The 26,553-nt window shown below is 33.9% G+C and overlaps 1 protein-coding gene across 1 annotated transcript in view; it reads right to left on the bottom strand.

Annotated features, from left to right (window-relative positions):
• Positions 1–15,518, bottom strand: part of LOC133337731 (box A-binding factor-like) — a gene marked incomplete at its 3' end in the record, with an annotated part of 37,650 nt that extends 22,132 nt beyond the window's left edge. Inside the window, exon 1 of the mRNA XM_061545937.1 lies at positions 15,380–15,518. Coding sequence (XP_061401921.1) covers positions 15,380–15,453 — 74 coding nt within the window. The remainder of the gene's footprint in view (positions 1–15,379) is intronic.
• Positions 15,519–26,553: the final 11,035 nt, after the last annotated feature.

Here is a 26,553-nt window from a genome sequence, read left to right as displayed (position 1 = left end):
CTTTAACAAATCCACGCCTAGTGGAGACCCTTAAAAAATATTCTTTAACAAATCCATGCCTTGTGGAGGTCCTTAAAAAATATTCTTTAAAAAACCCACGACTTGTGGAGGTCCTTGAGAAATAATCTTTAACAAATCCACGCCTTGTGGATGTCTTTAAAAAATATTATTTAAAACATCTACGCCTTGTGGAGATCCTTGAAAATATTCCTTAAAAAATCCACGCCATGTGCAAGTCCTTGACAAATATTCTTTAAAAATTCACGCCATATTCAAGTCCTTGAAAAATATTCTTTAAAAACCCCACGCCATGTGCAGGTCCTTATAAAATATTCTTTAAAAAATCCACGCTTTGTGGTGGATCTTGAAAGGTATTTAAAAAAAAAATCCACGCCATGTCCTTGACAAATATTCTTTAAAAACCCCACGCCATATTCAGGTCCTTGACAAATACAGTGTATTTTATGGCTTTGTGCATATGTTTGTGACAGGCAAAAGGAATCCATATAGACACATGGTTCCTTTTGAGAATATGCATAGGATCACTTTCTGAGTCGGTTTATGCATGTCCGTCCGTCTGTCAATCCGTCCATGTTAAATTGTAAACAAAGTACAGGTCGCATTTTTGATTCGAATTGGATGAAATTTGGTACAGCTCATTTATTTGGCCCATGGACAAACCTATTGAAATATTTAGATATAGCTCCCATACATATTTTCGTTTCACCAAGGTACCTATATATCTTTCGATTTCCACGAAATTTGGCATAGCGTACTAAATTAGGTCTAGAGTGATGTGTGTAATGTTTCGTGAAAATCGGTTCAGATTTAAATATATCGCCCATATATATTTTTGACCGATTTAATGTAAACGGTGTACCAAAGTCCCTATATATATTTCGATTTGCACGAAATTTGGCATAGCATACTAAAAAATAAGTCTGAAATGATGTGTTTTAAATTTCGTTAAAATCGGTTCAGTTTTAGATATAGCGCCCATATATATTTTCGTCCGATTTTAGGTAAATGGTGCACCAAAGTTCCTATATATCCTTCGATTTGCCCTAAATTTGGCATAGCATACTGAATTGAGTATGGAATGATGTGTGTTGAGTTTCGTGAAAATCGGTTCAGATTTAGATATAGCTCCCACATATATATTTTCGTCCGTCTTAATGAAATTGGTGCACCAAGGTACCTTTATATATTTCGATTTCCACGAAATTTTGCAAAACGTATTGAATTAAGTCTAGAATGATGTGTGTTAAGTTTCCTGAAAATCGGTTCAGATTTAGATATAGCTCTCATATATATTTTCGTCCGATTTTAAGTAAAAGTCCCTAAATATATCCTTAAATTTGCACGAAATTTTGCATAGCGCACTGAATTAAGTCTAGAACGATGTGTGTTGAATTTCGGGAAATTTGGTTCAGATTCAGATATAGCGCCCATATATATTTTCGTCCGATTTTAGGACAATGGTGCACCAATGTTCCTATATATCCTTCGATTTGCACGAAATTCGGCATAGAGTACTGAATTAAGCCCAGAATGATGTGTAGTAAGTTTCGTGAAAATCGGTTCAAATTTAGATATGGCTCCCATATATATTTTCGTCCGATATTAAGTAAAAGACCTTAGGATTTTATTTTCTGTACAAAAAAAATAGTCCTCAGAGGACCTGAGGAATTTTTGTATGTACGCAAAAGTCTACCCAAAGGCCTGAGAATTTTTGAGTTTTTTTCTATAATGAAATGACTTCTCGGAGCCCTTAGGATTTTGTTCCTATAAAAAATATGTCTTCTCAGGGCTCTGAGGATTTCTGGAAAAAAAGTATGAAAAAATCGTTCTCAGGAGACCTGAGGTTTATTTTTCTGTAGAAAAGAGTATTTCTCAGGAGACCTGAGGATTATATTTTTTTACAAAAAAAAAAAAATAGTCCTCAGGGGGCCTGAGGAATTTTTATCTATACACAAAAGTCTCCTCCTCAGGGATCTGACGTGAATTTTTTTTCTATAGAATAAAATTTCCACAGGCGCCTAGGAATTTTTTTCTATGAAAAAAGTAAGAAAAAAAACAGTTCTCAGGAGACATGAGGAAAACAATATTTCTCAGGGGAACAGAGGATTTTATTTTTTACAAAAAAATAAAATGAAACATAGTCCTCAGGGGGCCTGAGAAATTTTTTCTATAGAAAAATGTCCCCTCAAGGCTTTAAAAAAGTAGGAAAAAATTGTTCTCAGGAGACCTGAGGTTTATTTTTCTGTAGATAACAGTACTTTTCAGGAGATGTATTTTGAATTGAATTTTGAAATGAATTTTTTTTCTATAAAGAAATGACTCCTCAGAGCCCTTAGGATTTTGTTCCTATAGAAAATGTCTCCTCAGGGCTCTGAGGATTTCTGGAAAAAAGTAGGAAAAATTGGACTCAGGAGACCTGAGGTTTATTTTTATGTAAAAAACAATATTTCTCAGTGGACCAGAGGATTTTATTTTATTTTTTTTTTTCTTTTTTTTTAATAGTCCTCAGGGGACCTGAGAAGTTTTTTCTATAAACAAAACGTAGTACTCACGGGACCTGAGTGATTTTTTCTATAGAAAAATGTCCACTCAAGGCTTTGAGGATTTCTGGAAAAAAGTAGGAACTAATAGTTCTCAGAAGACCTGCAGATAACAGTATTTCTCAGGGGATGTGAGGATTTTATTTTTTTTTACAAAAAATAATTATCCTCAGGGGACCTGAGTAATATTTATCGATACACAAAAGTCTCCTCCTCAGGAACCTGACATGATTTTGTTTCTATAGAAAAAATTTTCCACAGGCGCCTAGAAATTTTTTCTATGGAAAAAAATAGTTCTCAGGGTACCTGAGGATTTAAAAAAAGAAAAAGAAACATAGTCCTCACGGGACCTGAGGAATTTTTTCTATAGAAAAATGTCCCTTCATGGCTTTGAGGATTTCTGGAAAAAAGTAGGAAAAAATAGTTCTTAGGAGACCTGCGGTTTAATTTTATGTAGAAATCAATATTTCTCAGTGGACCTGAGGATTTTATTTTTTTGACGTGAATTTAGAAAAAATTTTCCACAGGCGCCTAGAAATTTTTTTCTATGGGAAAAAAGTAGGAAAAAGTTGTTCTCAGGAGAAAAATATTTCTCAGGGGACCTGAGGATTTTATTTTTTTTTTACAAAAAAAAAAAAATAGTCCTCAGGGACCTGAGGAATTTTTATCTATACACAAAAGTCTCCTCCTCAGGGGCCTGACTTGAATTTTTTTCTATAGAATAGTTTATACAGGCCCATAAGGAATTGTTTTCTATGGAGAAATGTCTCCTCGGAGCCCTTAGGATTTTTTTCTACAGAAAAATGTCTCATTCTAGCTCTCAGAGGATTTTCTTTGTAGAAAAATGTCTCCTCATAGCGCTGGTGATTTTTTTTTTGTAAAAAAATATCTTCAGCAGCAGTTTTTTAAATACAAAAAATCCACACCTATATTGGCCGTTAAAAAAAACCAAACCGAAATCTTTGTGGTTTTTAAAAAAAGTATCTTTAAAAATCCGCACATTGTTGGGCCTGATCCCCTGAAATTGATTTATTTTTTTCTATATCCAATTTTATTTAATTTTTATTTTTTTTCTTATCCCTAGTCACACATTTCATTTGATCAAAATATAAATATTATTATTTAAATCCGTACAATATTCTAAATCCCCATTTATTAATTATTTGGTAAATTTTGAGCCTCTTCCTCTCCCCCTCTAATAGCAAATTTGTTACAATTATTAGCAAAACCCATGTGACACTTTGTTAAAAGTGGTTAAAATGAGTGGTCAATTAGGTTTGGCAACATTAATTTAAATTACATATTTTTATAGGTGTTGGTGTTGTTGTCGTCCTGTGTCTGTCAGTTTATTTGTCTCTCTCTCTCTGTTTTGTGGTCAATGGAAATTGTGACCCATATTTTATGATTTTTAGCTATAAGCCACAGAGATTTGCAGTGGTTGGCAAAGAGGTGAGGGAGGTCATAATCCAAACAAATGTGATTCCCCCTCACATACACACTCACTGGAAAATACAACACAAATGTATGTAAAATATGTATGTATTCATGTTTATGAAAGGGCTGGCAGAGAGGCTTCTGATAGGCATTTATGTAAATATGTATGTATGTGTGTGTGCTTTTTTTGCTGTCACTGGGAACTCCTATAAATTGTGGCATATTATATAAACATTATAATGTAGAACAACATATGCTACATAAAATAACAACAGCAACAACAACAACAACACAATAAACTCAAATATACAAATTTTGTCTAATAAAACAACGGCAATAACAACAACAACATCAGCAGCAACCAAAAAAATAAAAAATACAAAAACATAAATTACTCAAATCGAAATGGGAAACCGAAAAATCCCTTAAGCCCCGGCAATTGGTCACAAATGTTCGAAAATTATGTCTGTTTTTCTTTATTTGACATTTATGTGTTCATATGTCATATTTTTTGTTGTTGTTGTTTTTGTAAAATGACATTCTCAATCCTCATTTGAAATGTTAATGGCCGTATTTATAATGCAGGGTGTGGAAATAAACGTACATACATACATATGGTCATATTTTGTCAAAACTTTTTTTGAACGTAAATAATGGGTCCACAGATAATTCCGAAACCCAAATGTCAGATTAATACATTTTCACAACAAAAGGACAGATGTTAGAACATAAAAGTTTGTCTCAGTATCCTAAGGAATTTTAAAGAAAACAGCCACCTCAGAGCAGAGTATTTTTTAAAGACTCTTCAGAGCCCTGAGGATTTTGTTCTATAGAAAATGTAGTCCTCAGGACATTTTCTTTTTTTTATAGAAAATGTTGTCCTGAGTTCTCAAGGAACCTGAGATTTTTTTTTGGGAAAAACAGAAATTCTCAGGAGTCCTGACGATTTTATTTCTTTACAAAGAAATAGTCCTCATGGGGCCTGAGGAATTTTTTTATACACAAAAGTGTCCTCAAAGCCCTTAGGAATTTTTTCTATAGAGAATAGTCTCAGGGTCCTGGATTTTTTTTTTTAGAAAAAAGTCTCCTTAGGGGACTTGAAAAAATGTATTCTATAGAAAAAAGTCAACTCAGTGTCCTGAGGAATTTTTTCTATAAAAAAAGTAGTCCTCCGGGGACCTGAGGAATTTTTTTCTATAGAAAAAATTCTCCTAAGGGCCTCAGTGTCCTGAGGAATTTTTTCTACAAAAAAGTTCTCCTCAGGGACCTGAGAACTGTTTTCTATAGAAAAAAGTAGTCCTCAAGGGACCTGATGACATTTTTTAGTATAGAAAAAATCCTCAGGTCCCCCGAGGAGACTTCTATAGAAAAAAATCCTCAGGTCCCCTTTTTCCATAGAAAATTCCTCAGGTCTTCTGAGGACTACTTTTTATATCCTTCACCACACTGTGGTACAGGGTGTTATGTCTTTGCGCATATGTTTGTAACAGGCAAAAGGAATCGAGATAGATCCATGGTTCCTTTTGGGAATATGCATAGAATCACTTTCTGAGTCGATTTACGCATGTCCGTCCGTCCATGTATTTTTGTTAACAAAGTACAGGTCGCTTTTATGATCCGATTTGGACGAAATTTGGCACAGTTCACTTATTTGGCCCAACGACCAACCCAATTGAAATTGAAGAAAATCGGTTCACATTTAGATATAGCTCCCATATATATAGTCGTCCGATTTTATGTGAATGATGCACCAAACTCCCAATATTTGTCCGATTGGTACAAAATTTTGCACAGCGTTCTGAATAAGGTCCAGACTGATATCTGCGAAGTTTTGTTAAAATCGGTTCAGATTTGGATATAGCTCCCATATATATTATTATCCGATTTAAGGAAAATTGTGTACCAAAGTCCCTATATACTACTACTAAATTGAGTCTATAATGATGAGTGCTAAGTTTCGTGAAAATCGGTTCAGATTTAAATATAGCTCCGGTATATAGTTTCGCCCGATTTTAGGTAAATAGTCTACTAAAGTCCCTGGAAATCTTTGGATTTGCACGAATTTTGGCATAGCGTACTAAATTGTGTCTATAATGATGTGTACAAAGTTTCGTGAAAATCGGTTCAGATTTAGATATATCTCCCATATATATTTTCATCCGATTTAAGAAAAATTGTATACCAAAGTCCCTATATATATTTCGATTTGCACGAAATTTTGCACAGCGTAATGAATTAGGTCTATAATGATGTGTGTTAAGTTTCCTGAAAATCGGTTCAAATTTAGATATAGCTCCCATATATATTTTCGTCCGATTTAAGGTAAATGGGGCGCCAAAGTCCTTAAATATTTTTCGATTTGCACGAAATTTAGCATAGCGTACTAAATTGAGTCTATAACAAAGTGTTCTATGTTTCGTGATAATCGGTTCCTGAAAATCGGTTCAGATTTAGATATAGCTTCCATATATTTTCGTCCAATTTAAGGTAAATGCTGCAACAAAGTTCTTATATATCTTTCGTTCAACTTCGTGTCAATGTTCTTCCGAAAAGCCTTTTAGTTGACTTTGTAGAATATACTCAAAGTGGTGAAGGGTATCATATAGTCGGCCCAGTCCGACTTTACTACTTTCCTTACTGGTTTCTATAAAAAAAGTCTCCTCAGGGGACCTAAAAAATTTTTTCTATAAAAAGAATTCCTGATGACATTTTTTCTATACATTTTTTTTCTATAGAGCCTGTAAGGAAAATAGTAAAATCGGACGGGACCGACTATATGATACCCTCCACTATTTTGGATATATTCAACAGATGAATCCTAACAGACGTCGCATTTTTAAAGGACCAGTACAATGAAATTGGATCCATAAACATGTTATTCTGCAACCGATACTAAATTTTTCATTTGGACAGATATAGAAGCCATATCTAAATGTGAACCGATTTTCAGGAAACTTAACACACATCATTCTAGGCCTAAATCATAACGCTGTGCCAAATTTCATGCAAATCGAAAGATATATAGGGACTTTGGTGGACCATTTACATTAAATCGGACGAAAATACATACCGGAGCTATATCTAAATGTGAACCGATTTTTACGAAACTTAACACACATCATTCTAGACCTAACTCATTACGCTGTGCCAAATTTCGTGCAAATCGAAAGATATATAGGGACTTTGGTGGACCATTTACCTAAAATCGGACGAAAATATATATGGGAGCTATATCTAAATCTGAACCGAATTTCAGGAAACTTAACACAAATCATTCTTGGCCTAAATCATTACGCAGTGCCAAATTTCGTGCAAATCGAAAGTTATATAGGGGATTTGGTGGACCATTTACATTAAATCGGACGAAAATATATATAAGAGCTATATCTAAATCTGAACCGATTTTCACGAAACTTAACACACATCATTCTAGGCCTAAATCATTACGCTGTGCCAAATTTCGTGCCAATCGAAAGATATATAGGGACTTTGGTGGACCATTTACCTAAAATCGGACGAAAATATATATGGGAGCTATATCTAAATCTGAACCGATTTTCAGGAAACTTAACACACATCATTCTAGGCCTAAATCATAACGCTGTGCCAAATTTCGTGCAAATCGAAAGTTATATAGGGGCTTTGGTGCACCATTTACATTAAATCGGACGAAAATATATTTGGGAGCTATATCTAAATCTAAACCGATTTTCACGAAACTTGGCAGACATCATTCTATGTTCAATTCAGTACGTAATGCTAAATTTCGTGCAAATCGATAGATATATGGGGACATTGGTACACCATTTACATAAAATCGTCAAAACTATATATGGGAGCTATATCTAAATCTGAACCGATTTTCGCGAAACTTAGCACACCTCATTCTAGACCTAAATCATTACGCTGTGCCAAATTTCGTGCAAATCGAAAGATATATAGGGACTTTGGTGGACCATGTTTATTAAATCGGACGAAAATATATATGGGAGCCATATCTAAATCTGAACCGATTTTTCCCAATTTCAATAGGGTTTGTCCTTGGGCCAAATAAGTGACCTATGCGAAATTTCATCCAAATCGAATCATAAATACGACCTGTACTTTGTTCACAAAAATACATGTACGCGTAAATCGACTCAAAAAGTGATTCTATGCATATTCTCAAAAGGAACCATGTGTCTATCTCGTTTCCTTTTGCCTGTTACAAACATATGCACTATGACATAATACCCTGTACCACAGTGTGGTGAAGGGTATAAAAAAGTAGTCCTCTGTGGAAAAAGTAGTCCTCAGGGGACCTGATGACATAGTCCTCAGGGGACCTGATGACTTTTTTTCTATAGAAAAAATAGTCCTCAGGGGACCTGATGACATTTTTTTCTATAGAAAAAATAGTCCTCAGGGGACCTGATGACATTTTTTTTTCTATAGAAAAAATAGTCCTCAGGGGACCTGATGACATTTTTTTTTCTATAGAAAAAATAGTCCTCAGGGGACCTGATGACATTTTTTTCTATAGAAAAAATAGTCCTCAGGGGACCTGATGACATTTTTTTCTATAGAAAAAATAGTCCTCAGGGGACCTGATGACATTTTTTTCTATAGAAAAAAGTCTCCTCAGGGTAACTGAAAAAATTCGCCTTATAGAAAAATCCACGCCTTTGGTGGGCCTTGAAAAAATATTCTTTAAAAAATCCACGCCTTTGGTGGGCCTTGAAAAAATATTCTTTAAAAAATCCACGCCTTTGGTAGGCCTTGAAAAAATATTCTTTAAAAAATCCACGCCTTTGGTAGGCCTTAAAGTGGACCCTCAAGAAAGAATTGAAAAACATCAGCACTGAAAATTTTCATTTAATTTTCCAGCATTATGACTTCATCATTAAAACTCATCCCTATTATATATTAATATATGTATGTATGTGTGTGTGTGAGTTTGCTTATTTTTTAATGATTTTTTTTCTTCTTCGTTGTCATGTCAAGATGCAATCAACAGAAACTAAATTGACTAAATCAACTCAACTCAATTATTCGCAAGCGCCACAAAGTATGCTTCAAAAAATGAAAAGCAAACGAAACAAAGCTCCAAATATCAATAAAAAAGGGTCATCATTGCACAACAGCAAACAAAAGGGGACGCAGGAAGCCAAGGATTTCAATTTTCGTTGTTTCTTTTTTTTTCGAAACACTTTTTCAATTTTCACAGAATTTGTTTCTTTCTTTCTTTTATGATACCACCTAAAAGAAAACTATAAAATTTGAAAATAAAATTACGATAACAAAAAATGCAGAGATATTAAGGAAGGTATATAGAACCAGAAGGATAACATGGAAGAAAATAAAAATAATGGAAAAGCAACTAAGGACGGATTTCTTATAGCTTATGGGTAATAAGATTGGTTTCTCAGGTTAGGTGTTGAATTTCCATTTTTTTTTTTTTTTTTTTTTTTTTGATGAAACCATTAACACAAAATTACAATATCGAACAATATTAACAACATTTATTTTATTTTTATATATTTTTTTTTCTATTTCTATTTTCATTTTTTTTTTTTTTTTTTTTTTTGAGGTTATACAACACATTGGAACATTAATATTAACCACGTAATACCATTAAATAGTTCGTATTTCATAACCAACACAAAACAAAAAGGAGACAGACAGAACAGAACAGGAAAGCACTTCGAAAATAAACACAAACCCAACATTGAAGAAAGGGATAAGAAATAGAAGGTGGAGCACAATCAAAGAATACTAATCTAACTAAAAAAAACAGCAACAACATAAAAACGGATGAAATGAAAATGAAAGAGGAATGGAAAGGGGAAACTATACAAGAAAAGATTGTGTCAAGTTTCGATGGATAACACTGTACAACAATATTCAAAAAAATGGAGGATCCTGAAAAAATATTCTTTAAAAAATCCACGCCTCTAAAGGACCCTGAAAAATATTCTTTAAAAAATCCACGCCTCTAAAGGACCCTGAAAAATATTCTTTAAAAAATCCACGCCTCTAAAGGACCCTGAAAAATATTCTTTAAAAAATCCACGCCTCTAAAGGACCCTGAAAAATATTCTTTAAAAAATCCACGCCTTAAAGGACCCTGAAAAATATTCTTTAAAAAATCCACGCCTTAGGAGGACCCTGAAAAAATATTCTTTAAAAAATCCACGCCTTAGGAGGACCCTGAAAAAATATTCTTTAAAAAATCCACGCCTTAGGAGGACCCTGAAAAAATATTCTTTAAAAAATCCACGCCTTAGGAGGACCCTGAAAAAATATTCTTTAAAAAATCCACGCCTTAGGAGGACCCTGAAAAAATATTCTTTAAAAAATCCACGCCTTAGGAGGACCCTGAAAAAATATTCTTTAAAAAATCCACGCCTTAGGAGGACCCTGAAAAAATATTCTTTAAAAAATCCACGCCTCTAAAGGACCCTGAAAAATATTATTTAAAAAATCTACGCCTTGGCTAGACCCTGAAAAATATTCTTTAAAAAATCCACGCCTCTAAAGGACCCTGAAAAATATTCTTTAAAAAATCCACGCCTCTGAAGGTCCCTAAAAAATATTCTTTAAAAAATCCACGCCTCTAAAGGACCCTGAAAAATATTCTTTAAAAAATCTACGCCTTGGCTAGACCCTGAAAAATATTCTTTAAAAAATCCACGCCTTGGCTAGACCCTCAAAAATATTCTTTTAAAAATCCACGCTTTGGCTGGACCCTGAAAAATTATTCTGTCACAAAACCAAATCCTAGGTGGATCATAAAAAAATGTTTTTATTTTTTTGTTGCCCAGTGTTATCGATAACCAACAATAAAACCGATGACTATAAAATAATCCGAATATTGAGAAGACATAAAAATGGTAAATGGTTTTGTTTTGTGTATTTCGTTTTCATTCATTCTATGGTTCATTAATTTATTTTTGTGATTATTGTTGCTTTTTTTTGTTATTACATTTGCCAGAGATTACACAGGACGATAAGTGAAACGCAATTGTAAAACGGAAATGTTTATGGTCATTTGGATGTGTGTGCTGGTGTGTGTGTGCGCGTGGCATTGACAGAAAACAAAAACCACCAATGGCGCGATTCCAGCAACAAAGGTTAACTGTTTGCATGTTTCCAAAATTGTTGTTGTTGTAATTGTGGTTATTGTTGCTGTTACGATTGTTATTTCATCACTTTAAATATCTCGCTCGCTCCACCATTTCCCAGGAGTATAATTAGCCTTAAGGGAAGGGAAAGGCCATTGCTCATTGTGTGTGTGTGTGATTTTTTTATTATTGTATTTTTTATATATTTTCCAATAACTCCCATTGGATCAATGTAATATTTTTTTTTTATTTATTTACTTTTTTTTTTTTTTTTTTTTTTTTTGAAGAAAACATTTTAAATTGCAGTGAAGGATTGGTGTTTGGCATTACTGTTTAATGTGGCGTATGATTTACATGGCAATCGAATAGCCATTCATACATCATACGCACCCTACGGAATATGGAGGAAAAATATTATTTACAGCCTGTTTTTGTAAAATTCCAAACGAACGAATTCGAGTGTCTTACGACCAAACTCCTTGGTTTTGAAAAATATGTCATTTATTTTTGTTTTGAATCAGAAAACATCTATAAACATAAATAATGGTTTGGTCGTAAGTCACTCGAATTCGTTCGTTTGGAATTTTACAAAAACATGCTGTTAAAAAAATACAAAGTCTTTAGAAGACCCTGAAAAAAAATATTCTTTAAACCAGTAAGGAAAGTAGTAAAATCGGACTGGGCCGACTATATGATACCCTTCACCACTTTGGGTATATTCTACAAAGTCACCTAAAAGACTTTTCGGAAGAACACTGACATGCAGTTGAACGAATGGTGCACCATTTACCTTAAATCGGAGGAAAATATATATGGGAGCTATATCTAAATCTGAACCGGTTATTACGAAACTTAGTATACATCATTATAAATTCAATTTAGTACGCTATGTCAAATTTCGTGCAAATCGAAACATATATAGGAACTTTGGCGGACCATTTACATTAAATCGGACGAAAATATATGCGGGAGCTATATCTAAATCTGAACCGATTTTCAGAAAAATTAGCACTCATCATTATACACACAATTTAGTACGCTATGCCAAAATTCGTGCAAATCGAAACATATTTAGGGGTTTCGGTGCACCATTTACCTTAAATCGGGTGAAAATATATATGGGAGCTATATCTAAATCTGAACCGATTTTCACGAAACTTGGCAGATATCATTCTAGGCTAAATTCAGTACGTTATGCTAAATTTCGTGCAAATCGAAAGATATATAGGGACTTTGGTGGACCATTTACCTTAAATCGGACGAAAATATATATGGGAGCTATATCTAAATCTGGACCAATTTTCACGAAACTTAACACACATCATTCTAGACCTAATTCATTACGCTGTGCTAAATTTCGTGCAAATCGAAAGATATTTAGGAACTTTAGCGGTCCATTTACATTAAATCGGACGAAAATATATATGGGAGCTATATCTAAATCTGGGCCGATTTTCACGAAACTTGGCAGACATCACTCTAGGTTCAATTTAGTAGGTTAAGCCAAAATTCGTGCAAATCGAAATATATTTAGGGGTTTTGGTGCACCATTTACCTTAAATCGGACGAAAATATATATGGGAGCTATATGTAAATTTGAACCGATTTTCACGAAACTAAACACACATCACTATGTACTTAATTCAGTGTGATATGACAAATTTCGTGGAAATCGAAAGATATATAGGGACTTTGGTGCGCCATTTACATTAAATCGGACGAAACTATATATGGGAGCTATATCTAAATCTGGACCGATTTTCACGAAACTTAAAGCTCATCATTATACACTCAATTTAGTACGCTATGCTAAATTTCGTGCAAATCGAGAGATATATAGGGACTTTGGTGCCCCATTTACCTTAAATCGGACGAAAATATATATGGGAGCTATATCTAAATCTGAAACGATTTTCAGGAAACTTAACACACATCATTCTAGACCTAACTCATTACGCTGTGCCAAATTTCGAAAGATTTTAAGGGACTTTGGAGCATCATTTACCTTAAATCGGACGAAAATATATATGGGAGCTATATCTAAATCTGGACCAATTTTCAGGAAACTTAACACGCATCATTCTAGACCTAATTCATTACGCTGTGCCAAATTTCGTGCAAATCGAAAGATATATAGGGACTTTGGTGCACCATCTACATTAAATCGGACGAAAATATAAATGGGAGCTATATATAAATCGGAACTGATTTTCACCAAACTTGGCAGACATCATTCTAGGCTAAATTCAGTACGTAATGCCAAATTTCGTGCAAATCGAAAGATATTTAGGGACTTTGCCGCCCAATTTACCCTAAATCGGACGAAAATATATATGGGAGCTATATCTAAATCTGAACCGATTTTAATAAAACTTCGCAGATATCAGTCTAGACATAATTCAGTACTTTCGTGCAGAATTTTGTGCCAATCGGACAAATATTGGGATTTTTGTGCATCATTCACATAACATCGGACGATACTATATATGGGAGCTAACATCTGTACCGATTTTTCCCAATTTCAATAGGGTTCGTCCTTGGGCCAAACAAATGAGCTGTGACAAATTTCATCCAATTCGGATCATAAATGCGACCTGTACTTTGTTTACAATTTAACATCAACAGACGGACGGACGGACATTCATAAATCGACTCAGAAAGTGATTCTATGCATATTCTCAAAAGGGACCATGGGTCTATCTCGATTAAATTTGTCTGTTACGAACATATACACAAAGACATAATACCCTGTACCACAGTGTGGTGAAGGGTATCACAAAGCCTTTAGGAGGCCCTGTAAAAGTATTCTTTAAAAAACTACGCCCATGGAAGGCCATACACAATTTATAAAAATATTCGCCTTGCTTGGACCCTAAAAAATATTCTTTGAAAAATCCACGCCTTGCTTAGACCACAAAAATTATTCTTTGAAAAATCCAACCCTTGCATAGACCCTACAAAATAAAATATTTTTTTAAATTCACGACTTGACTGGACCCTATAAAATATTTTTTTTAAATTCACGACTTGACTGAACCCTAAAAATCTTTTTTAAAAGTCCACGCCTTGACTGGACTCTAAAAAATATTTTTTTAAAAATCCACGCCTTGACTGGACTCTAAAAAATATTTTTTTAAAAATCCACGCCTTGGCTGGACTCTAAAAAATATTTTTTTAAAAATCCACGCTTTGACTGGACTCTAAAAAATATTTTTTTAAAAATCCACGCTTTGACTGGGCTCTAAAAAATATTTTTTTTTAAAAATCCACGCCTTGACTGGACTCTAAAAAATATTTTTTTAAAAATCCACGCCTTGACTCTGAAAAATATTTTTTTTTAAATCCACGCCTTGACTCTGAAAAATATTTTTTTTTAAATCCACGCCTTGACTGGACTCTAAAAAATATATTTTTTTAAATTCACGCCTTGACTGGACTCTAAAAAATATTTTTTTTTTAATCCACGCCTTGACTGGACTCTAAAAAATATTTTTTTAAAAATCCACGCCTTGACTGGACTCTGAAAAATATATTGTTTAAAAATCCACGCCTTGACTGGACTCTAAAAAATATTTTTTAAAAATCCACGCCTTGACTGGACTCTAAAAACCATGGGTCTATCAGGATTTTTAAAATCCACGCCTTTTTTTTAAATCCACGCCTTGACTGGACTCTAAAAAATATTTTTTTAAAAATCCACGCCTTGACTGGACTCTAAAAAATATTTTTTTTTTAAAATCCACGCCTTGACTGGACTCTAAAAAATATTTTTTTAAAAATCCACACCTTGACTGGACTTTAAAAAATATTTTTTTAAAAATCCACGCCTTGACTGGACTCTAAAAAATATTTTTTTTGAAAAACAGAAAATATTTTTTATTTTTTTTTAAGTCCACACCATATTCCATTTCCGTTTTTTGTTGTCTTATTCCTCTTATTATCCTGTGTATTTTGTTTTTTTTTTTTTGTTCATTTTGTAACTACTACACAGATAATTGTGTCAATAGTTTACACAGACACACACACACACAAATTAACTATAATCTCTCTATATATACTTAGACAATAATCCATATTAGTGTAGGTGAGATAATAATGTTAGTTTGTGACACATGAAGGATAAAATAAAACTCAGGAGAACATAAAACACACACAAACAAACAAAAAATACATAGACAAGAGATATAGACAAAGTGATTGAGAGAGGTAGGAGAAGGGTAACAGATAGAAACATGTAACAGAAAAATTAAAAATCTGAAGAAAAAAAGGTTCTGCACTTACCATTGGTCGCTGAATGTTCCAAATGCTCCAGGTCCACTTACTCTGCGTTGGGTGGTGGTTGGTTTAACGTGCATTTTATAAAATCTCGTCTAGATGGAAAATCGTCGCTCCCTGGTTGTGATGATGATGATGATGATGTCCGTGCATGCTATGGCCGTTGGATTACACACACAAATTCAAAATTCACAAATGAGGAAATTCGAACAAAAATTTGGAAATTTTTTTGTTTTAAAAAAAATTGAAAAAAATGCTTGTTTTTTTAATTTGTTTTTTTTTTTTATAAGATCACCAAAAGAAACAAAAATATTTTTTTTCAAATTAGTTTTTTGTTTATAAGATCACCAAAAAGAAATGGTTTGCTGCTGTTGTTTGTTTGTTGTAGGTACAATGTGAAATTGTTGTTGTTGATTTTTTTCAAAATTATTTTTTTAACGTAAAATTTTGAAATTATTAACACTTGATTTTGTTTTTATTTTTTTCGTTAAATAAATTCTTTAGAGTTAGTTTTTTTGGGTTATGTTTCTTCTTTTTGTAAAACTAAATGCAAATTTTTTTATTAAATATTTTTTTCACTTAAATATTTTTTTTTCTTATTTTTGATTATTTAAATAAATTTTTGGTAGTATTTATTTTTTAATTAATTTTTGTTTTTTTCTTTAAAATAATTTGTTTTTTGCCAAATTTTGTTTATCCTTTAAAATGTAAAATAAAGTTAAATATTTTTTTTTTTAATTTGAAATTATTTCATAGGGATATTGCTTTTTGGTTAATTCATATTTTTTTTCTTCAAATCAATTCTTTTTCTTAGAACGCTGATGAAAATATAATTTTATTGGATATTTATACACCTTTCCTGTTCATGTTTTTGTTGTTGTTTATTTTTTCTTCTTCTTCTTTTGTGGGCCGTTTATTTAATTTTTTTTCTCCTCTTTTTTTCAATTTCTTTCAGGTGGGCACAAGATGGGGATATTATTGAACTAAAAATTGTTTTAATTTCAAGACGAAAAAAAGAAAAAAAAAACTATTTTTTTTGTTGCAGGTTTGTATATAGATGATTTATTTTCTTATTCTCTTTTTTGTTGTTGTTGTTGTTTTTTTAATTCAGCTAAAAAAATATATTCAAATAATTTATATAGAAATAAATAAAATAGAGCCACTTAAATATTTATTTACTTTGAAGAGTTTAACTCTACACAGCTTCATCGTTTTACTGCTTTATATACGTGTGTGTGTGCGTGCGTAATTCTCTTCTTTATATATGCATGTATGTTATTAATACCTTAGCTCGTAAAGAATAGCAAAATTATCATAATCAGCATACAATTTATATACCTTGTTGTTTTTTGTAGGCCAACAACAACAACTACATACTCAGCTCGTTTGCACGAAGATGCGAAACGACCCAAGTATTTCTCGGCCAACGTCTGTCAACCACAGCCCATTGTGTAAAAGCAATAGGGCTGCTACAACAACAACATACTCAGCTTCATTATCAGTTATACTCTCCCATCATTATCATCGTCATCATCTCGTCATCATTATTAGTTTTGTTCTCTTCCATGTTTTTGTTGTTGTTGTTGACATTGTCAGCCAAACAACATCACCAACAATCACAAACATGCCGTTATCAAATACTCACACCTTGTAACAGAGTAATGTGAAGAGAGAGAGAGTTAAAAACTAACAGTATTCTCAACTCAATGAGATAACCACTATAAGGGGAAGTAAGAGGGAAGCAAGGGAAGAGTAAAGTAGTTCAATGGTAGTTGAGTTGTATGTGTTTCGGGATTGAGTTATTAAATAAATAAAAAAAAATACCAGCAATAAGGCTTGATTTAAAAAATTATAATTATAAGCCAGGATAGGAGTGATTTTTTTTTAAATTATTATATATTTTTTTGTTCATGGTCTTCCATAGCAGTGCCTTTTTAAGAATTACTTTTTCCACTTACAAAGGCGTGGATTTTTTAAAGAATATTTTTTAAGGACCAGAACAAGGCGTGGATTTTTTATAGAATATTTTTTAAGGACCAGAACAAGGCGTGCATTTTTTAAGGACCAGAACAAGGCGTGGATTTTTTAAAGAATATTTTTTAAGGACCAGAACAAGGCGTGGATTTTTTAAAGAATATTTTTTTAAGGACCAGAACAAGGCGTGGATTTTTTAAGGAATATTTTTTAATGACCAGAACAAGGCGTGGATTTTTTAAAGAATATTTTTTAAGGACCAGAACAATGCGTGGATTTTTTAAAGAATATTTTTTAAGGACCAGAACAAGGCGTGGATTTTTTAAAGAATATTTTTTAAGGACCAGAACAAGGCGTGGATTTTTTAAAGAATATTTTTTAAGGACCAGAACAAGGCGTGGATTTTTTAAAGAATATTTTTTTAAGGACCAGAACAAGGCGTGGATTTTTTAAAGAATATTTTTTAAGGACCAGAACAAGGCGTGGATTTTTTAAAGAATATTTTTTAAGGACCAGAACAAGGCGTGGATTTTTTAAAGAATATTTTTTTAAGGATCCAAACAAGGCGTGGATTTTTATACCCTTCACCACACTTTGGTACAGGGTATTATGTATTTGTACATATGTTTGTAACAGGCAGAAGGAATTGAGATATTCCTTTTGAGAATATTTTTTCTGAGGACCATGTCCAAGTTCGTCCGTCCATTTTTTTGTGAACAAAGTAATCACATTTATTAAAATTTGAAATTTGGACAAGAACAATTTGGCGTGGATTTTTGAAAATAGAAAATTTTTAAGATTTAATATACCTCGTATTTAGAATATTTTTTAAAGGTACCAGAACAAGGCGTATTATTTTAAAGAAAATTTTTTTTAGGATCCAAACATGTGTGCCAAGTTTTAACCCTTCATAGCTCACATATATATTTGGTACAGATATTAATGTAAATGGGGCATATGTTTGTATATATCTTTCCAGGCAAAATTTGGCATAGAGTACTGAATAAGGTCCAGAATGATGTCTGCGAAGTTTTGTTAAAATCGGTTCAGATATACATAAATATAGCTCCCATATATAGGTTTGTCCGATTTTTTTTTTGTGAATGATGCACCAAACTCCTAATATTGGTTCGTTTGGGAAAACATTTTGCACAGCGCACTGAATCAGTCCATTCTTATGTATGCGAAGTTTTGTTGGAATCGGTTCAGATTTAGATATAGCTCCCATATATAGTTTCGTCCGATTTTTTGTGAATGGTACACCAAACTCAGATTGGGACAAAATTTTGCACAGCGTACTGAATTAGGTCCAGACTGATGTCTGCGAAGTTTTGAGAAAATCGGTTCAGATTTAGGTATAGCTCCCATTTTTTTTGTGAATGAGACACCAAATTCCCAATATTTGTCCGATTGGGACAAAATTTTGCACAGAGTAATGAATTAGGTCCTAGAAATATGTGTGTTAAGTTTCCTGAAAATGGGTTCAGATTTCGATATAGCTCCCATATATATTGTTTCGTCCGATTTTATGTAAATGATACACCAAACTTCCAATATTAATCCGATTGGGACAACATTTTGCACAGCGTACTGAATTAGGTCCAGATTGATGTCAGCGAAGTTTTGTTGAAATCGGTTCAGATTTTGATATAGCTCCGATATATAGATTCCTCCGGTTTTTTGTGAATGATACACTAAACTCCCAATATATGTCCGATTGGGACAACTAGTGAGTGGAACAGTGTAGTCGGACGGGGGCGACCATATGATACCCTGCACAACTACCACGAAAATCTAACTTTCTGCGGTTCTATATTCTGAGTCTGGGCAATATTTCGCGATATTTGCACTTCCCTGACCGACTAGAGAATATTACTAACAATTTATGTTCGGCTTTAAATTTACGTTTAAACCTATTCATTTATTATTTAGTAAGACATTACAACACTAGAGGGCGGAAATATAGCGCTGATCGCTTAGAAATTTTCCATGAGAATCCAGGTATGGTCAAGGACAACGCCTATAATTTTCGGAGATAATCAAATAATAATATTTGGATGAAGTGGACCGAAGACTTATTTTTATGTGTTTTTTTCGAGTCGATCTATAGCACTGTTCACCAAACAGGCGCCCGTGGGCGCTTTGGGAGAGTACCAATACAATCACAGTTCTGTGTTCGAACTCAACATTATTCTCGACATCGAACATGTCGTATGCTCTGCAATGCTTTAACATAGACGATCTGTACCGAGAGAGCGAAAATTACTCTCCCAACGGATCTATGCGTGTGTCCAACACAATCATAGCAGTTTGCATATGTATTGTTGGCTAACCCTGATCTATAGGCCACAGTTAAAAGCCGAACATCTACTCCTCATGGATATACTATCAACATCGTGTCCTTCAGGAGTAAATATATACGCCATATAATACAAATTTAGCAATTTTTCACCCAAAAGTAAGGGGTCCATTTGACACGCTAAATATTGACCGATCTTTATCAAAACAGGCATGCTTATAGATTGACCCGATCCCCTTCTCCATGTAAAAATTCGCGATGTTTGGGCCATAATTGCGACCACAAAATCAGACAAAAATAAAGTTTTTGGTCTATTTCATCCCCTAAATATTAACCGATCTTGGCCAGAACCCATCCTACATGCAAAATTTCGTGAAGATTGGTCCATAACTGTAGCCTGTATCGTATTTACAAATTATAATGGACAGACGGACGGACACACATTTCTAAATCGTTTCATCTAGTCGAGATATGACGATCGGTAGGTATACTGAAAGGTGAATCAAGGACCAATATTTCGCGGCGTTACAAACTTTTGGGGCTGCACAAAGCTATAATACCCTGACAACATAGTTGTGTAGGGTATAAAAATTCAAAATTCAAAATTTTATAAAATGTTGAAGAATATTAAAACAGAAAAATCTTTTCTAAACGATAAATAATAATATTTCCCTCACATAAACGCCCTCAACTCCCCTCCTTGATATGGTAAAGGGGAGGGATAGTTACTCTATGAGTTGAGCGATTTTTTTCTTTAGATGAGTATTTGAGTAAAAAAATTTTAAAGAGAGTAAAGAAAATAATACTCCTGAAATTCAAGAGAAAATCCTCCCATGTAAAAAAACGAACAAACACAATAACAACAGCCGAAAGAAGATGAAGAATAAATAAGAAGACGAAAAAGAAATGCGATTTTGTTAGTTAACCAAGTTACTACGTAACAACTAAATGGCTTATTTAGTGTGGGGGAGGGGTGTCGCAAAAACAAACCCTTCAAAATAAAACGACATCGGCAACAACACCCACCCACTCACATTGTTATTTTTACAACAACAACAACAACAATTGTATGTAAGAAAATAATGAATATGAAAGTGTGTGACGATGATGATGCTAATCCAATGGGCCCCTTTCGCCTCCACATCTCCTTCTTCTTCTTCCATCCTTCTTTTACATTGTCATTTAATTTTTACATCATTGCACCGTAATTGCAATGATGTCAATGTGGTGGTGGTGCTGATGGTGGTGGTGGTTGAGGTGGTGTTTCTTCTTAAATAAACCAGTAGATAATTTCGTCTTCTGCTTCTTCTTTTTTATTGAATCATCGCCAAAAAAATCAATCAGTCCTAAATAAATAATTGAATACAGTTCGTTGTTTCTACCTCAATGAGAATTGAATGGATGTATGTCAGGGAAAAAATGGGTCAGCCAGATGTGCATTTGGAAAATACAAAAAAAATATTGGAAAATAAATAAAAAAAATTAAATCCACCGTTATGGAAGGCTTTGAAAAATCAATATTTTCTCGAAGAGCTTGAAAAAATATTCTTTAAAAAAATCTATGCCTTTGGTTGAACCTGAAAAAATATAGAATATTAAACAAAACACGCCTTGGCAGGACACTGAACAAATATTCTTAAAAAAATCACATCTTCGCAGAATCCTGAAAAAATATGCTCTAAAAATCCACGCCTTGAACGGATCCCAAAAAAATATTTTTTAAAAAATCCACGCCTTGGTAGGCTCTCAAAAATATTTTTTTTTAATTCCACACTTTCTATAGACTTTAACAAGTGCAAAAAATCGTTAAGTTAGGCCGGGCCGAACATTGGACACCCTCCACCATAGGTATACTGACAGATACTTGAAATGAAAATATAGGGAAAATTCCAAAAAGTGAACATATACCGATAATGCTACATACGGATTTATGTAAACAATTATGTACACCAAATTAGCGAATATCTGGGGTAATCATTATATGAGGGCTTGGCCTAATTAATTACCGATATATGTCAATTTCGAACCCCAATATTTAAGTTATTTATCTCAATTCTTCCCCTCAGGAGGTATCATTATATGGAGGAGATGCCTAAATGCCTGCCGATATACATGAATTACAAATTTCAGATTTTTTATGGATGTTTTTCCAAAATACGCCAAAAAGTGGAACGATTTTGACGACGGATCTTAGGATGGAACATCCCAAAAATGCTGCAATTTAGAGGTTACAGTTACATCTGGTCACCACCACAGGTTTTATTGCGGGAGGTTGGGTGGAAGCTGCTGGTTCAATATGAAATGAGAACTTATGTATGAGTACGTCCCTGGAGGCGGTACCTAAAGCGGAACCAATATTGATTACATAGTGTAGGAATTACCGAACATTTGAAGTATTAAAAATTCCGAAAATCGGTAGATATCATTGTATGGGGACTAGACCTAACTGCAGACTGATATAGTTCATTCTCGAACCTCACATTCTAATTTGTTTATCTTGATATCCTCCGCAGGTAAACCCAATACAAAACGCGGAACAAATCAGATAATTATTTTAATATAAACCAGTAAGGAAAGTAGTAAAATCGGACTGGGCCGACTATATGATACCCTTCACCATCTTGGGTATATTCAACAGATGAATCCTAACAGACGTCGCATTTTTAAAGGACCAGCAAGCCGAAAGATATTAACGGACTTTGGTACACCATTTACATTAAATCGGACGAAAATATATATGGGAGCTATATCTAAATCTGGACCGATTTTCAGGAAACTTAACACACATCATTCTAATTCATTACGCTGTGCCACAATTTCTAATTCATTATAATGCTTTGTGCCAAATTTACATTAAATCGGAAAAATATTATATATCGGTGCATATATATATATATATATAACTGGAATTTTCATAACACACATATTCTAGGCCTAATTCATAACGATATATATATATATATATAAATCGGACGAACATATATAGGGGAGGTATATCTAAATCTGATTTTCAGGAAACTTAACACACATCATTCCAGACCTAGCTGTGCCAAATTTCGTGCAATTCATATTTACGCTGTGCCAAATTTCACATCATTCTAGTGCAAATCAAATTGAAAGATATATAGATATATATATGTATGGGACTTTGGATTTTCACAATTTAGTACCATTAAATCGTACGCTATGCTAAATTTCGAAAATCATATATAGGGGAGGTATATCTAAATCTGGACGTAGGGTTCCTCCATGAGCGTGACAAAAATTGAACCGATTTTCACGAAACATGACACACATCATTCTAGACCTAATTCAGTACGCTATGGCAAATTTCGTGCAAATCGAAAGATTTATAGGGACTTTAGTGGACTATATACCTAAAATCGGGCGAAACTCTATATGGGAGCTATATCTAAATCTGAACCTATTTTCAGGAAACTTAACACACATCATTCTAGACTTAATTCAGTACGCTATTCCAAATTTCGTGCAAATCGAAAGATATTTAGGGACTTTGGTGCATCATTTACATAAAATCGGGTGAAATTATATATGGGAGCTATATCTGAATCTGCACCGATTTCCTCCAATTTGAATAGGGTTCGTCCTTGGGCCAAATAAATGAGCTGTGCCAAATTTCATCCAAATCGGATCATAAATGAGACCTGTACTTTGTTCACAATTTAACATCTACAGACGGACGGACGGACGGACGGACGTGCATAAATCGACTCAGAAAGTGATTCTATGCATATTCTCAAAAGGAACCATGTGTCTATCTCGTTTCCTTTTGCCTGTTACAAACATATCCACAAATACATAATATCCTGTACCACAGTGTGGTGAAGGTTATAAAAAGGGGGTTATATGGGGACTACCCCTAAAAAAGGGGCGAATATTAATCATTTTTGGCAGGGAGGATTGTTACCATATATGACTACAAAATACCAAATTGCAACGAATTCGGTTGAAAAACGCGTTCAAGAACCCCAAAATGCCGAAAATTGGGGGGTACCCTTATATGAGGGCTACCCGAAAATGGACCTATATGTAAAATTTTTACAGGAGAGATTTGCTACCCAATAAGAACTCGAAGTACTAAAGTACAGCTAATTCGGCGGAAAAATACGACCAAAATTCCTAAAATACTGAAAATTAGGAGGTACCGTTATATGGGGGGCTATCCAAAAAAATGGACCTATATTTATAATTTTTAGTGGAGTAATTTGGTATACAATAATAACCTACTGTACAATATTTCAGCGAATTCAGTTATAAAACGCGCCCAAGAACCCCAAAGTATCGAAAATTGGGGGTACCCTTATATGGGAGCTATCCGAAAAAATGGACCTATATTTATAATTTTTAGTTTTGAGATTTGCCACCCAATAAGAACTCAAAGTAACAAATTTCAGCGAATTCAATTGAAAAACGTTCTCAAGAACCCCAAAATACCGAAAATTGAGGTGGGTACCCTTATATGGGGGCTATCCGAAAAAATGGACCTATATTCATAATTTTTTGTGGAGAGATTTGGGACGTATTAAGAACTCAAAATACTAAGTTACAGCTAATTCGGTCGAAAAATGAGATAAAAACCCTCTAAATATCGAAAATTTAGGGGTACCCTTATATAGGGGATATCCAAAAAAATGGATCCACATTTTTAGTGGGGAGATTTGCCACCCAATAAGAACCAAATGTAGCAAATTTCAGCGAATTCGGTTGAAAAACGCGCTCAAGAACCCCAAAATACCGACAACTGGGGGGGGGGGGGGGGGGGGGGGGGGGGTACCCTTAAATGGGTGTTATGCCTAAACGTGGGCCGATGTAGTCCATTTTCGAACTCGACTTGCCTGCATACAAAATACTACTCTGCGCAAAATTTTGGCGATCTATCTCAATGAGTTTGGACACTATAGTGATTACAACAGACAGGCGGACAGACGGACATGCTTAAATCGTCATAGAATTTAACGCTGATCAAGGGTCGGAAATTATTATTTCGATGCGTTACAAACGGAAAACCAAAACGAATATACCCTTCATACTATGGTGGAGGGTATAAAAATATACAAAAATATTTATAAACCAGTGAGCGGAGCAGAATAGTCGGACGGGGGCGACCAAGTGGAACCTGACAAAAGTCAGGGTCCATTTGACCCGCTGAATATTGACCAATCTTTATCAAAACAATCATGTTTATTATTTGGTCCGATCCCCTTCTTCATGTAAAATTTTACCACGTTCGGGCCATAATTGCGGCCTCTGGAGTATTTGGTCCATTTCATCCTCTAAATATTAACCGATCTTTACCACCAAACAATAGGGGTCTTCATTGGGTAGAACCCATTCTACATGCAAAATTTCGTGAAGATTGGTCCATAACTGTGGCCTGTATCGTGTTTACAAATTATAATGAACAGACGGACGGACGGGCGGACACACATGTCTACATCGTCTCAGCTAGTCGAGATATGACGATCGTTATACTTAAAGGTGGGTCTAAGACCAATATTTCGCGGTGTTACAAACTCTTGGGGCTGCACAAAGCTATAATACGCTGACAACATAGTTGTGTAGGGTATAAAAATTCAAGCCGAGGAAGGACCTTCCAAACTGTTTTTAAAAAAATCCACACCTATAGCGATACCTCAAAAGGACCTAAGAAAACATTCTTTAAAAATAAAGAACCTTGAAAATATTCTTTAAAAAAATGTACCTTTTCATTAAAATTCGTAAAAAATAATTTCAATTTCTTTATTCCCCCCCTTCCCCTCCAACCAAATCATTTGTCACCAGCATTCCTGGAAAGAAATATTTGTGGCAATAAAATACACAGCCACCCTCTCCTAACCTCCCTCCCAAACGAAGCAGCCATTAAATGTCTTCCACTCAACTTCAGTTTCAAATGAAATATGAAATTTTAATTTGTTGTTATTTTTGTTGTTGTTGTTGTTTTTCGACAACAACAACATTTGCATTATGACATTAAACTGCCTTCTGTTCGGTCGGGTAAGAGGGGGGGGGGGGGGGGGGGGGGGGGGGGGGGGGGCAGATATGTTTACGCTTTTCTGTAAATTCAGCTATTTTGTAAATAGAATTTATATGCCGACAATAAATTTCTATGCCATTCATTCTTACGTCATATAAATGCGGAGGATATTCTTTTGTGTTTTTTTTTTCTCTTGCCATTTTTCTTCTTCTTTATATTCCGCTCACACACTCACTTAGAGTTGACATTTGCGAAAGGGATAGAAAAAACAAACAAATCCCTTTTTCACGGTACAATAACAAGAAAACATTTGTCATAATTTGTTTGGGGTAAAAGGATATTCGTTTTTTTTTTTTTTTTTTTTGGGGAAAGTGAAAATGACAGGTGTCGAGGTGTTTTATAGGGGAATATCTCGTGGTATTGTGGGAGGGAAAAAATGAAAAAAAAAATACTTTAAAAAATCGAAGCCTTGGAAGGACCTTGAAAAATATTCTTTTAAAAATCGAAGCCTTGGAAGGACCTTGAAAAATATTCTTTTAAAAATCCACGCCTTGGAAATACCTTAAAAAATATTCTTTAAAAAAATCCACGCCTTGGTAGGACCTTGAAAAATATTCTTTTAAAAATCCACGCCTTGGAAATACCTTAAAAAATATTCTTTAAAAAAATCCACGCCTTGGTAGGACCTTAAAAAATATTCCTTTAAAAATCCACGCCTTGGAAGGACCTTAAAAAATATTCGTTTAAAAATCCACGCCTTGGAGGGACCTTGAAAAACTACTCTTTAAAAAATCGAAAAATTGGAAGGACCTTAAAAAATATTCTTTTAATAATCCACGCCTTGGAAGGACCTTAAAAAAATATTCTTTTAAAAATCCACGCCTTGGAAGGACCTTAAAAAATATTCTTTTA

This window comes from Musca vetustissima, unplaced genomic scaffold (assembly GCF_032173495.1).
Source record: "Musca vetustissima isolate MV318-11 ecotype Yass unplaced genomic scaffold, APGP_CSIRO_Mvet_v1 utg45137, whole genome shotgun sequence".
Lineage (NCBI taxonomy): Eukaryota > Metazoa > Arthropoda > Insecta > Diptera > Muscidae > Musca > Musca vetustissima.
Note: the sequence above shows the minus strand (reverse complement) of the source record. Positions and strands in the feature narration are given on the sequence as shown.